The sequence below is a fragment of the Melanotaenia boesemani genome, chromosome 15 (genome assembly GCF_017639745.1).
Source record: "Melanotaenia boesemani isolate fMelBoe1 chromosome 15, fMelBoe1.pri, whole genome shotgun sequence".
Classification (NCBI taxonomy): Eukaryota; Metazoa; Chordata; class Actinopteri; order Atheriniformes; family Melanotaeniidae; genus Melanotaenia; species Melanotaenia boesemani.
The window spans coordinates 7820557-7833454 of record NC_055696.1 but is presented as its reverse complement, the minus strand read 5'-3'; the positions used below and the strand labels follow the sequence as shown (position 1 = coordinate 7833454).

Here is a 12898-nt window from a genome sequence, read left to right as displayed (position 1 = left end):
GATTAAATTTCATTTAGGTAAAAATCACATTTCTGACTACTGCCTCAGCCTTAGTCACTATTATTATCAACATTAGCCTATAAATAACTTCATAGCAGTTATTGAAACATTTTCTTTATGACTTGAACTTTCCCCTCACTCAATTTAAATAGATAGATAGATAGACTTCTGATTGGCTGGCAGTTGAATGTTGTACCATAAAGTGATCTGCCAGAAACTGATACGGCCGCGGGAGCGCGCGCAGTCTGTTAAAGATGTGACACATTATTTTAATTCGGTGTCTCTGGTCTGCAGCTGTTCCTCCTGGTATAAAACTGACGTAATACGGAAATGTCAGTGACAGTGTGTCTATATTAAAGAAAGTGCTTTACAGTGCAGACAAGAGGTGCTGTAATCATATTCAGGCGCGTTGCTGCTTCACTGTTTTTTTAATGTATTTGTTTGCCTTTTGGTTGTTCATGTTTAGAGTCTAGTATAATAATGGTCTCTATAATAGTCAATAAAAGAAAAACAAATATAGCCTACCTTTTAATGGCTACAGTTAATTCAAGACAGACATACAAATTACTGTGTATTCCATACACAGATTTGGTTCGAACTATGTGTTGTTGTACGAACAGATTAAATGTGCGCCAGTTGTAGGAGGCAAGTCTACAGAAAAGTAAACAACTTGTGCTCCACCACTCTGGCAGTACAGTGGCCCATATAAAGGGTGCGCTGTCGTGCGCAACCTTATGTAACCACTCAGCACCGCATTAAGTCCCAGCTGCTTTATTCTCAGTTGTAAAAGGTTTATGGTCGGACAGGTTGCAGATAGACGAAAGAAACAGCATCCATCCTGAGCCATGCCGCTTGTTAAGCAGGATAACTCAGGTAAACTTCTTCCGTGTTATCAGTGTTTTATTGTGCAGATAAAAGCAGTGCGGCAAAGGACTCACCTGCTACTGCCTTCAGAGTGGTGTCAGATGGCCACACCTGTACATTTTTGCCTTAACTAATCCAAATAAATGTTTAATTTGACCCGTATTTGTATGTACCGCACCTATTAATGAACGTTGTGCTAATCTGATGAGGAATGTGGTGATGATGAGTTATTTTGATTGTACAGTACAAAATGTTCTTTCTGCTGCCTCAGTTTAATATTGCCGTGTTTCCGATTCCCTTCTCGCTGCTGTCATTTTTTAAATATAGAAACCGCTCTCATTACTACGGCAGCGTGGAGCTGTCACCCAAATTAAAAAAAAAAAAAAAAATGGGACCTTATCACGTTATAACGTGATACGTTTCACGTTTTACAATAAACATATCACGTTATAACGTGATTAGGTCCCTTTTTTAATTTGGGTGACAGCTCCACGCTTCCGTACATTACACGTATTCATTAAAATAAAACTGTCAGGTGGCATCTTTAGCTGCGATACAGTCAAACTGTATTCTGTATGACTCTGCAGCATGCTCCCTCTCTTCACTGGGAAACAGGCTGAAAAAATAAAATAAAAATAGACAGTCAGAAATTAAAGTCAGTGCAGACTTAATATCACTCAACAGTCAATCCATTGCAAATTTTGTACTTAGAATAATTACTGCAGGTATTTGCCTGATGGAGCATGACTCAGTATATTTAGATTCATCTGCATCTCTGAGGCAAATAGAGCTACCTTTACTTTTTAACTTTTTTCACTTTAAAAAGTGGGATTTTTACATATAAAATCCAAAAATCAGTTAATCAACTGAAAGAAATTTGTCATCTAAGACAAGTTGTTTTGAGTTGCTCAATTCTTTCTTAAACCTCCTGAGATGCATCTATCAAGATTTTAGCTTCCGCCTTTATATTCTGTAAAATTCTTTCTGTGTGATTTTGATTTTTATTTTTTTTTTTTTTTTTTTTGTGCTCCTTAATGTTATTATGCTGAAATAAATTGCTGATGTTTAACCTCTGGAGACTGAAAGTTGTCCTCTTGACCAGTCAGTCAGCATTTCATTGTGATTTTGTGGAAAAACTTGCCTGCTAAATTAAGGTCTGGGAATGCTTCAAATTATGTAACAGGTCCAGAGCACACTGTGCTATACTATCCCTATAAAAACATAATGGAGAACTTCAAACTGATTCCAAATACAGCTACCCAACTGACCTTTGTATCAACAAACACAAACAAATGGACTGGATATGATTCACAGTTTATCACTAAGGTGCATGTTAATTCGTTTTAAGTTGTCTTGCACAGGGGGTGTCTCTTAATCGTAATCCCTTTTTAAAAAAAAAAAAATTATTGTGCTGAGAATGGCTTTCTTCATCTTTGAATCAAGGCACAATATATACTGTATAGTAAGTATAATTATATTAAGTGGGGTTATATTTAGTGTCACTTAAATTTGGCACATAAAATTTTAAGGTTCTCTATTGAAACAAATTTGCTTTAAGAAAGTGCTGATAATGTTTTTAGCTTGTTGCTACAAAAAATAGAATACTACTTTCCTTCAAATAATAGTTTTTTTCCACAATTTCACAAAAAAACTAATATATAGTCTATGACTATATAAATATTTCTAAAAAGATTAAAAGCTGCACATTTAGTGTTTTGAAAAGAGAAATAACAAAACTCACTCCGATGTGATGTTTCATGGTTTCTGCATCCTCTGTGAACAGATTAAGGTCTGGCTTCTCTGTCAGATTAACATCAAACATGTAAATGATGTAAATGCAAAAATCAAAACATGGAAACATGGTGATCTCTGCTTGTCACTGAATGCCTTTTGCATAAAATATGTTATCATTAAAATTAAACAGGCATTGCCACCACTGCTTAACTTAATCAGTTTAATCTTTTTTCACCCAAACTTTTAAAACTTTACAGAAAGAAGCTGAACATCCCAAAGGAAGGGTACTAAGGTCATCTGTTTATACATTTGTTTATATCATCTTTATATTCTCAACAATAGGATTTAAAAGTGCATATTTCATTAATAAAATAATTTTATTCAAGCATACAAACAGATTAAATACTGCAGGAACAATTCAAAGATGCATTGCTTGGTAGAAAAAGCCTCTCCTTAGCAGCAGTAGATGGAATTAGAACAGCTGACTCCTATAATTGAAGTCAGAAGTTTGTTATTATTCCAGGCAAAACTACAGCAGTGAGCAGTGGGTAGAGGACCCAAGCATTCAGGGCAGCAATGTCCAAAAAAACATTATAAAACACCACAACAGGCCATCTTCTATTTGCAGATAGAGATGAATACTGCCTCAGCATCTTGTCAAGGATGTCCAGTCCTAACTTGGTCCTATTGTAGTAAGAGGAGTGGAGCATTTCTCCCACATCTGAGTCTTCCTCATTCATTTGTTGGAGCATAGCCAAAGCTTATTCTGCGTTCATTCTTCTGCTTCTGTTCATTTTTTTAATATTATGTTTTGTTATGTGGCGTTGGTTGGTCTGTCTGTTAGCAACATAAATCAAAAAGTTACAGATGGATTTCGAATACATTTTCAGGAATAAAGGAATAAGGAAGTGATTAGAATTTGTGAAGAATTTGATATTTCTAATTGGTCTTTCATTAACTACATGCTGTACTTTGTGGGTTGTGTGGTACATTAACTACAAAGTGAGAAACAGGGAACTGAATGCAACAAAATTAAAGACAAGCAGGCCATCAAAGTCCATCTAAACAAGGTGAACAAAGAAACTTTGAGTAATATTATCTTTTTGTTTTCTACAGATGAGGCCAGGCCTGTTGGAAATGGCAAGGCAAAGGAACATAGAATCAAAGCAGCTACAGGATTGGAGACAATCGCTCCTCTTGTGCGCTCTGTAGAGGAGACCCCTGAACCAATCACTACCGAAGTGCAGGGCACCATCCCCTCCTGGATCAATGGCAACTTCCTCCGCAATGGCCCAGGGAAGTTTGAGTTTGGAAATACACAGTAAGCTGGAAAATGTCTGTATGCTGCTCCATGTTACAAATAAAGAAAAAACAAGTTTCCAAACAGCAGTAAGGTCTTAATAACTCTCTTTCATGGCAGCTACAATCACTGGTTCGATGGGATGGCTATGCTGCACCAGTTTAAAATCCAGAAAGGCCAAGTGACGTACAAAAGTCGGTTCCTTAACAGCGATGCATACAAGAAGAACAGTGAAAGGGACCGAATCATGATGTCAGAATTTGGCACGCTTGCCATGCCTGACCCGTGTAAAAACTTATTTCAGAGGTTCCTCTCTCGCTTTGAGATGATTGGTGAGTAAACCACGCATGAAAGATCCGAATAACAGAGGAAGGATGATGACAAGTAAGGGTAGTGTAGTTGGACTTTTGAATGACTGTGCAGCAATATTAGTTGATTTTTCTTTTGTCCCAACTTGTTCTTAGTGCTCAATAAAGCACAGATCCCGGAAAATCCACTTGGTAATTTGAGAAGAGGCAGAGTCAGAGCAGTAAGACGGGAAATCTACGTCAGATGGAGCAGAAGAATAATTTAGAGTCCATGTTTGTACAAATTCTTCTGCACTAAATCTGTGGTGGGGCCAGGGTTGGGGACTGTTAAGCTCTCAAACTATGCCAGGGTTACATAATAATGTCCTATGGTGGGACATGAGCAATGTTACCACAAAATATTTTCCCACTAAACATTACAGAGTAACTACAAGCTGTGTATCTGAATGATAAAGCAAAGCTTTAAGTCCTTTGTTTTTCTTTGTTACAGAACCTACAGACAATGCAAGTGTGAGCTTTGTGAAATACAAAGGTGACTACTATGTCAGCACAGAGACTAATTTCATTCACAGAGTGAACCCAGAGAAACTAGAATCATTGGAAAAGGTACTGTCATGGTTGTTGTGGTGAATTCAGTATAAATATTGATCACTGACATTAATTATCATGACATTTTCATATGTATCTTTTCTATTGCATATGATGATAATCTGATAATATCAGCCATATTCATGAATTTTTGGCAAGGGTGAGCTTGAGGGCCAAAGCATGCAGAGATCCAATAAAAAAAAAAGGAAAATGGTACAGAAAATATGCTCCTTGGGTTGGGTTGGCAGATTAAAATGCATTTTACAAAGCATCAGCCCTCCATCCTCTGTGATGCAAGAGTGGACCAATATGTTTACTGTTATATTGTTAAATGCAACCTCTTTAGTCTGTAAACAAAAGTGTAAATAAGATTCTAGCATCTATGCATGGATTCTAATTTGCATCTTTTAGCCTACTAGTAGACTAGATGACGGACCTCTGAACAAAGTCAATGGGTTTCATTCAGCACCCATTCTTACGAACAAATGTGTTCTTAAATCCTACTTACTAAACTTTTATGAAAATTGTGGCATTTACCAACATCTTTGCATCTACAAACACACAGGAATACTCTTACAAATATCTGAAAGCGAACATGTTTGAACAAAAGCCGCATTCATGTTGTTTTCTGTGGTTCTGTTCCATAATAAAACTACAGTGATGGTTTTGTCAAATGTTTACATAACTTTTGGTGAAGTATAAAGCATTTTGTTATTCAAGATAATAACTGATATTGCAGATCCCAATTTTAATATTTCCCTCAAGGGAAAATTAAACTATTTTTCATCCATTTCATTCCTTTATGATCAAGGTCGGGTATATAAATCCATTTTTTTAATATTATTTGTAGCTAACCATGTGATTATTTATAATCAAGTAAACAATTTAAAAACGAGGACAATCAGGCTTCATTGCACATCTTTATTTTTTTATTTTCATTCATCAGTTTGTCGTTCTGTTTATTATTTTATCCTCTTCCGATTCTCTTCTGCCTGTAAGTCACAACCTTTTATGGCCATTTTTTGGGCGGTTACCAATGCAAAGTAGGACTAGTTTGTCCTTTCAGGTTAGGAGAGATTCACCATTCTAAGAGGAAAGATACAAACATTTCTGCAATCTATGACCATGTTAATGAATCTGGGGGTTTTCCTAAAAACTTCTCAAGTACATCTTAAGAACAAATTTAAGAAGCTTCGTAAGAAGATTTGGTGAATGAAACACAAAATGTCTTGCTTATTCTTTCAGTCAGCCTACCCAAATACCTCAGGCTTCCAACAGCCCTGCCCCCCCTCTGTTTTGCAGGTTGACTGGAGCAAGTTCATTGCTGTAAATGGTGCCACTGCCCACCCACACTATGATCCAGATGGCACCACCTACAATATGGGCAACTCCTACGGAAGCAAAGGTTAAGACCCTTAACACAGTTTGCATAATTCATTGAGACTTCTCTGAATTTGTTCTTTTACAACATCAACAACATTACTTGTTGTCATTGGACATCTATTTCTTCATATCTCACATCAGTGCAAATATATGTAAAAAAATTATAAATTTATTATTATCCTGGCATTTTAGGAGCTCTGTACAATATCATCAAAGTACCTCCAGAGAAGACAGACAGCAAAGACACCCTACAGGGAGCCAAAATCCTCTGTTCTATTGTGCCTGCTAACAAGTCCCATCCCTCCTACTACCACAGCTTTGGTAAGCCCAGTACTCTTGGGTATCGCTTATTAGTTTTTTCTGTCTCTTTCACTCACTGCCCTCAGCTATAAAGCTCAATAACATTCTCCTGCTTCCAGCCATGTCTGGGAACTATGTGGTGTTCATTGAACAGCCAATTAAGATGGATTTGCTGAAAATAGTCACATGCAAGCTGAGAGGGAAGGCTTTAAGCAATGGTATCTACTGGGATCCCAAACAGGAAACTGTCTTCCATCTTGTTAACAAGCACACAGGCAAGGTGAGATGTAAATCAGATGATCAAGGATCATAATTTAAACTTGGTAGGATTTCTGCACAGCATGACAATAGAGAAAGTAAGCTTGTGTTTCCATCTAGTTAATTCTGTAAAGACTAGTAATGTTTTCTGAACTGCAGGTCAGCCCTGTTAAGTACCACACCAAAGCCATTTCAATCTTCCATCAAATCAATGCCTTTGAGGAGGATGGATTCTTGATGCTTGATATATGCTGCTCAGATGATGGACAAGCCATCAACAATTTCCTCATTCAGAACTTACGCAAGTCTGGAGAGGCACTAGATGAAGTCAGTATAATTGTTTGTGTTGAACAAGGAAATGTTTCACATTACACCATAGTTATTTAATGCATCTTATTGTTATTACTTGTTTATCAGGACATTAGCATTTTATTCAGTTTGTCATGATTTGCTGCTTTCTACTGTTGTTTCTTTTTTATCTTCAAATAATCACTTGTGCTTTCTCTGACACCATTGTCTTCATAAGATACTTATTTCTATTTGCAAAAATACACCAAAAACATAAGATATAATGTATTATATACAGAAATTATATCAATTCCATCAATCATTCACTGTGTTCATTCCAGGTGTACAACACAACCGACAGGACTTACCCTCGCCGTTTTGTCCTGCCCCTGCATGTGACCAATGAAACCCCAACAGGCCAGAACTTGAACACTCGACCCTCCAGTGAGGCATCCTGTGTTAAAATGAGTGCAGAAAAGGTAAAGTGGAATTAGATATCATACATTTTTTAGCGGAAATAGAATTTGCCTTGGCAGCCAATGTAATGGAAACATTTCTCAATTTATTTTTTAAAACCAGTCTTCAGAGGATAATTACCCTGTTGTGAGACCTCATTATATGACAAAACTCATACAAAACTCTCCTGTTATTACAAATTGCACGACCAGAAATGACTTTGAGGACAGTAAAAGCTTGTAAAGTTGTTGAAAAAAAATTATGCACTTACTCATATTCCAGTAAGTAAGATTTGTCAAAAGGCATTTGACATCCATGATCATTTAAAGAATTTAATAATAGCGTGAAAGTGGTGTACCACAGGGTTTAAATCTCGGCCCCCTGTTGTTTCGAATTTGCATAGGCTCTGTTGCACACATGATGCCTCACAATTTATTTTTATTCAAGACTTTTTGTTTTTTTTTTCTAATGTATCTTCTACAGCACATTGAAATACAGTCTATTCAGCAAGTATAAAACAGCTAATCTCCACTCTGGAGAAGGATCAAATCCAATCAATCCGAAAGATCAAATTCCATTATATCCAGTTCATGAAACAATTTTAACTCAGTTAAACAGAAGCTTAATATTCGCAGATGATCAGAAAGATATGACTAAAACTCTGCTTACTGAGAATGAGAATAGACAGTTAATCCTCTCTTTGTCAATAGGTGTTCTGCCAGCATGAGGACCTCCATGGAGATGACCTCTGTGAATATGGTGGCCTGGAGTTTCCTCAGATCAACTACGAAAGATGCAACACTCGACCGTACCGTTATTTCTATGGCTGTGGCTTCAAACACCTGGTGGGAGACTCGCTGCTCAAGATGGACTTGAAGGACAAGACGTTCAAGGTGTGTGTAATATGTGTGTGTGAGCAGGCATGTCCTGGAAAACACATTTGTCATCATTTAGTCTTCTTAATTGTTGCTATAAACACTGTGTGCAAAGATACCATTATTGCCCGGTTCAGTGAGGTGGGGGGAAAGAAAAGCACAGCCCTTGAGCAAAGGGAAATCTAGCTTTTGTCTTATGTAAGGGGACTGATTTGAAGTCTTAACATTAAAGATACTTAGATCAACTATGTGAAGGAACCAATTTACAATAGTCTCTGAAGTTCCAGACAAAAAATGCCAAGCAATGTTGATCAAAATCCAATTTTTGGTGTGATATTTGTTTATATATGTGTATATTTCTTTATATGTCGGTTTCAATCAATCTCGCATCTTATATTTACAGCTTGTACAAAAGTCTCCTAACTAGTACTCAGAAGCACAAACATATCACTCCTATCCTGTTAGCTCTACACTGACTCCCGGTTCAGTTCAGGATACAGTTTAAATTGTTGCTGTTTGTTTTTAAGGCACTGAATGGCTCCGCACCAGCCCAGCAGAGCATTATGTTCTGCTGGTCAAAATATGTTAGAGGTGCCTCGGTCCAGGTGCAAGCAATGGAGGGAACGGTCCTTTTCAGTGGCAGATCCAACATTTTGGAATACTCTTCCCTACAAGCTACTCACCCACATTGATCTGCCTCTGTTCAAGGCCAAACTTAAGACCAATTTATTTAAAAAAAAGCCTTTGGCTTTTGTTTTAATGTGTTTTATACTTTTAGTGCTTTCTGTGTTATTTACCACTTTCTATTATATTTACTTTATTTTAATGTGTATTGATATGTTTTATGATGTTAAGCTACTTGGTCAGCTAGAGTGCTGTTGTAAGGTGCTATGAAAATAAACTTTGATTAATTGACTGCTTCATTTTGAGTTATGCTACATGAAGTACTGATGGGGATTTTATTTTTCAGGGAACTAAAACCATTTCTTCTTACTACTGCTGGCTTGTCTGATTTGTGAGTTGGGTGTAGCAGACAGAGCAGTGAAGGTGCAAAGGAAGAATCAGATGCATTTACAAAAGAAAATGTTTTATCTTTTTGTTGCTTTTAATCACAGCTCTATCCAGACATCCACTTCTCTCTCTCCTCATTTCCTCATATAGTCTTAAGCTCACTTGGCTGTTTCTGACTCTCTAGGTGTCTGAATGTTGTGTTTACAAACAGTAAACTCAAAAAATTATATCTTAAATAAAGAAAATAGGAAGAAGAAAGCTACATATTACTAAAAAATCTACAAAGTTTAATTTTTATTCAACTAAGTGGCAAATTCATACATAAATATTTCTTTTTATCTTATTGCAGTTTCAAGATCACTTTCTTTAAAACACACAGTTCACAAAAAAAAACAAAAAAAAAAACACTCCTTTTTGAGCAGCTATACGCCAGGCTGTTTCTTGGCTGAGAAAGAGCCAAACATATTAAATTCAATGTTCATACAAAGTTCAAATAATGGGCTGTTGGTAAAAGGTACAAATCACCTCTTGATACAAGACATGGAAAGAAATCACAATATCTATAAAAATGTTTAAGTACTTAAAAAACAGTAAAAAAAAAAAAAAAAAAATACACCTTGAAAATTATATCAAAAGAGACACAAGTTTTGAAGCCCAATAACATCCCTGACATGCAATTTCACATCACCACATGGAATGATGATACATTAGTTTAGGAATTGCGCTGTTTCTTTTTTTAAATGAGTGGAAAAGCCAAAAGAAATTAAACACTTAGCTGTAAATTATGCATATAAAATATTTGCAGGTCTGGTACCAGAAGGGGTTTTACCCGTCAGAGCCTGTCTTTGTGCCGACACCTGACGCTGAGGAGGAGGATGATGGTGTTATCCTGTCTGTGGTTCTTACACCATCACGGGTAAGACTTGTATTAAGCCTGATATTTTATAGGAACAGCAGATTAAAGAGACGTGCTGGTCATTGTGTGGTCATGTCTTTGTAATAATTTGGTTTTTTAAGTTCACTGAGTTATGACTTAGTTAAAAACCTGTTTTACTTTTCCTGAACTATGATTTATAATGAACAGTATTAGCTAGTGTGTTCCAGGTTGAGGTTGTTCTCAGCGGTTTCAGCTCAGCGTAACTTCAGGCTAACTAACCTGGCCTGTGTTTTAGTTGGACACATAATGGAATCCTATTTCCAATATTCATAAGGGAGACAAACAGAATCATAAATATTCATTGATGTAGTCTCAGAGTCTGTTTGACAGAAGTTTTGAAAAACTATCTAAAGCCTGAAAAAATAATGGCATGCAATGTATTTTCTGGCCCTGTTTGTAGAACATTAACAGGAAATTGGAGCAAAACAATGTCATTAGAGGTTTCTGAGAACTCAAAGTAAAGTTTAGTGTGAATACAAAATTTCTAAAAGGGTTTTAAAGATACAAACGACCGTTTAAAATCTCAGAAAATTGGTCAGTTCAACATATTACAAATATTTTTATTAAAATGATCTAAAGTGAAATTGTGTTTATTCCATTTTAGGGGTGGTTTCTGTTGTGCCTCCTGACAGTGAAACACACACACACACACACACACACACACACACACACACACACACACACACACACACACACACACACACACACACACACACACACATATATATGTATATATATATATATATTCCTCCAAAGGGGGGCACGGTAGAAAAAGTTTGAGAACGACTTAGCTAAGGTCACAATGTGTGACACTTCAGTCAGCTAATTTTTTGCTAATAGATACAGCCTGGGCACTGCACTCGGAAAAGAAAAAAAATAAAACACCTGATTTTTGTGTTTTTAACGCCGTAAAATGGAGCAGGAGCTGATAAACACCTACAACTTCTGCAGGTTCATTTGACCTGGGATGAATGCTTAATCCATCCTTTCTTCTTGAAGACAAAAGAGGGATATTAATGGGTTTGTGACTGTTGTGATAGGCTCTTTTATGAGCTCCTGCAGCTGGCAGCCATGTGACTTAGTTGACATATCCTGTCACTGACATAGTTTTGCACATAGTTCCTGTGGGTTTTGATATTAACTCCATCAAACTTTTCTCTACAGGATAAAGGAACTTTCCTCCTGGTTTTGGATGCCAAAACATTTGAGGAGTTGGGAAGAGCCAATGTGCCTGTTAACATGCCTTATGGCTTCCACGGTACCTTCAGTGTCTCTGCATAAACCTGCTATATTCAAAGTCTTTCTGGTACTAAACGTAATACCAAGAATGAAGAGTATTAAAAAGCAACCACTATATTTGTGATATTATGCTATTATGTTACTACTGTGTTATATGCTGAAAACAGATTTAATACCATGTTACTGACTTTATACTTATTTTGTTATATTTTAGATAAATAATAAAAGAATAATAATATTGTTTTTAGTAAACACGTATCTTTGAAACACATCACAGGAGGATGCTTCAGTTTGAAAATTTGGTGCATCAACCCTGTGAAGTTAATTCTGAACAAAATCAGCTGCCAAAAATATAATTTTTTTAAATATAAATATCTACTTTGTATGTCTGTATGCTTTATATTTTCTTAACACAAACCATGCTTTTTATGCCGTCAATTACTTTTATATTCTCTTTAATTAAACGTTTTATTAAATTTTACTCCTGTGATCATTTGAATGTGTTTACAAAGTTTTTTGTACATCTTCACACAATAAATTTACACAGGACCTTTTTTTTAATTTGCTGACAAGATTTATAATTTAAGTTGCATCAATAAAAAAAAAAACAAAACAAAGAAATGCAAAACTAATATGTTTCAAGGTTTCATACCACTCTATAAGTGGGTTTCTCTATATATATAAAAAAAATACTTTTTCCTAGTATCAGCTCTACATTTTGCATTTTATTACATACGGTTAACAGTATATAAACATCAGATTTAGTCATGTGAACTTTTTTTTTTTTTAACTTCTTTCATTTTTAGGACGTTTTTTACTTGTAAAATTCTATTTAGTACCTTTTGTAATTTAATTAACCCTTTCATGCATAGTCTCCACTATAGTGGATAATTATGCTGTTTTTTTAGTATATGCATCAGTGGGGATGGTATATTTGCAAGTTAGTCGCTTCTCAGTGAGTAATCCAATACACTGCCACTCACTACAGAATAATCTGATAAATTGTAAAATTTCATATATCTTTATTACCAAGACTGCCTCAGTGATAAACCGAGCAAATGTAAAATAATAGAACTATTTATAGTTGTGTGTATTACTATTAATTTAAAAAAATATGCTGGATGGAATAAAGTATTAATTGAATTTTAATGAGGATTAAAATAACTCTGAAATAAATAACTGATTAAACTCTGACCAAAAACTAACAAAAATCAAACAAAATAAGTAAAATGTGTTTGGTTTTATCTGCCAAACATCATCCAGTAGAGGGCAGCATCTAACAGCATTTAAGTCCAATCTTTGAAACTGCAGCGTTCAGATTTGAACTACTCACCTGAGCAGGATTTATTAGTGTTTT

The 12898-nt window shown here is 35.8% G+C and overlaps 1 protein-coding gene across 1 annotated transcript; it reads left to right on the top strand.

Annotated features, from left to right (window-relative positions):
- The first annotated feature begins 715 nt into the window (after positions 1-715).
- On the top strand, positions 716-12028 carry LOC121654264 (beta,beta-carotene 9',10'-oxygenase-like). The gene is made up of 12 exons (XM_042008307.1): positions 716-873; positions 3715-3919; positions 4019-4230; positions 4697-4812; positions 6097-6199; positions 6370-6498; positions 6597-6757; positions 6895-7062; positions 7365-7502; positions 8190-8372; positions 10171-10281; positions 11467-12028. Exons 1-12 carry the CDS (start codon positions 846-848, stop codon positions 11581-11583), a joined length of 1671 nt encoding a protein of 556 aa, XP_041864241.1. The 5' UTR covers positions 716-845; the 3' UTR covers positions 11584-12028.
- Positions 12029-12898: the final 870 nt, after the last annotated feature.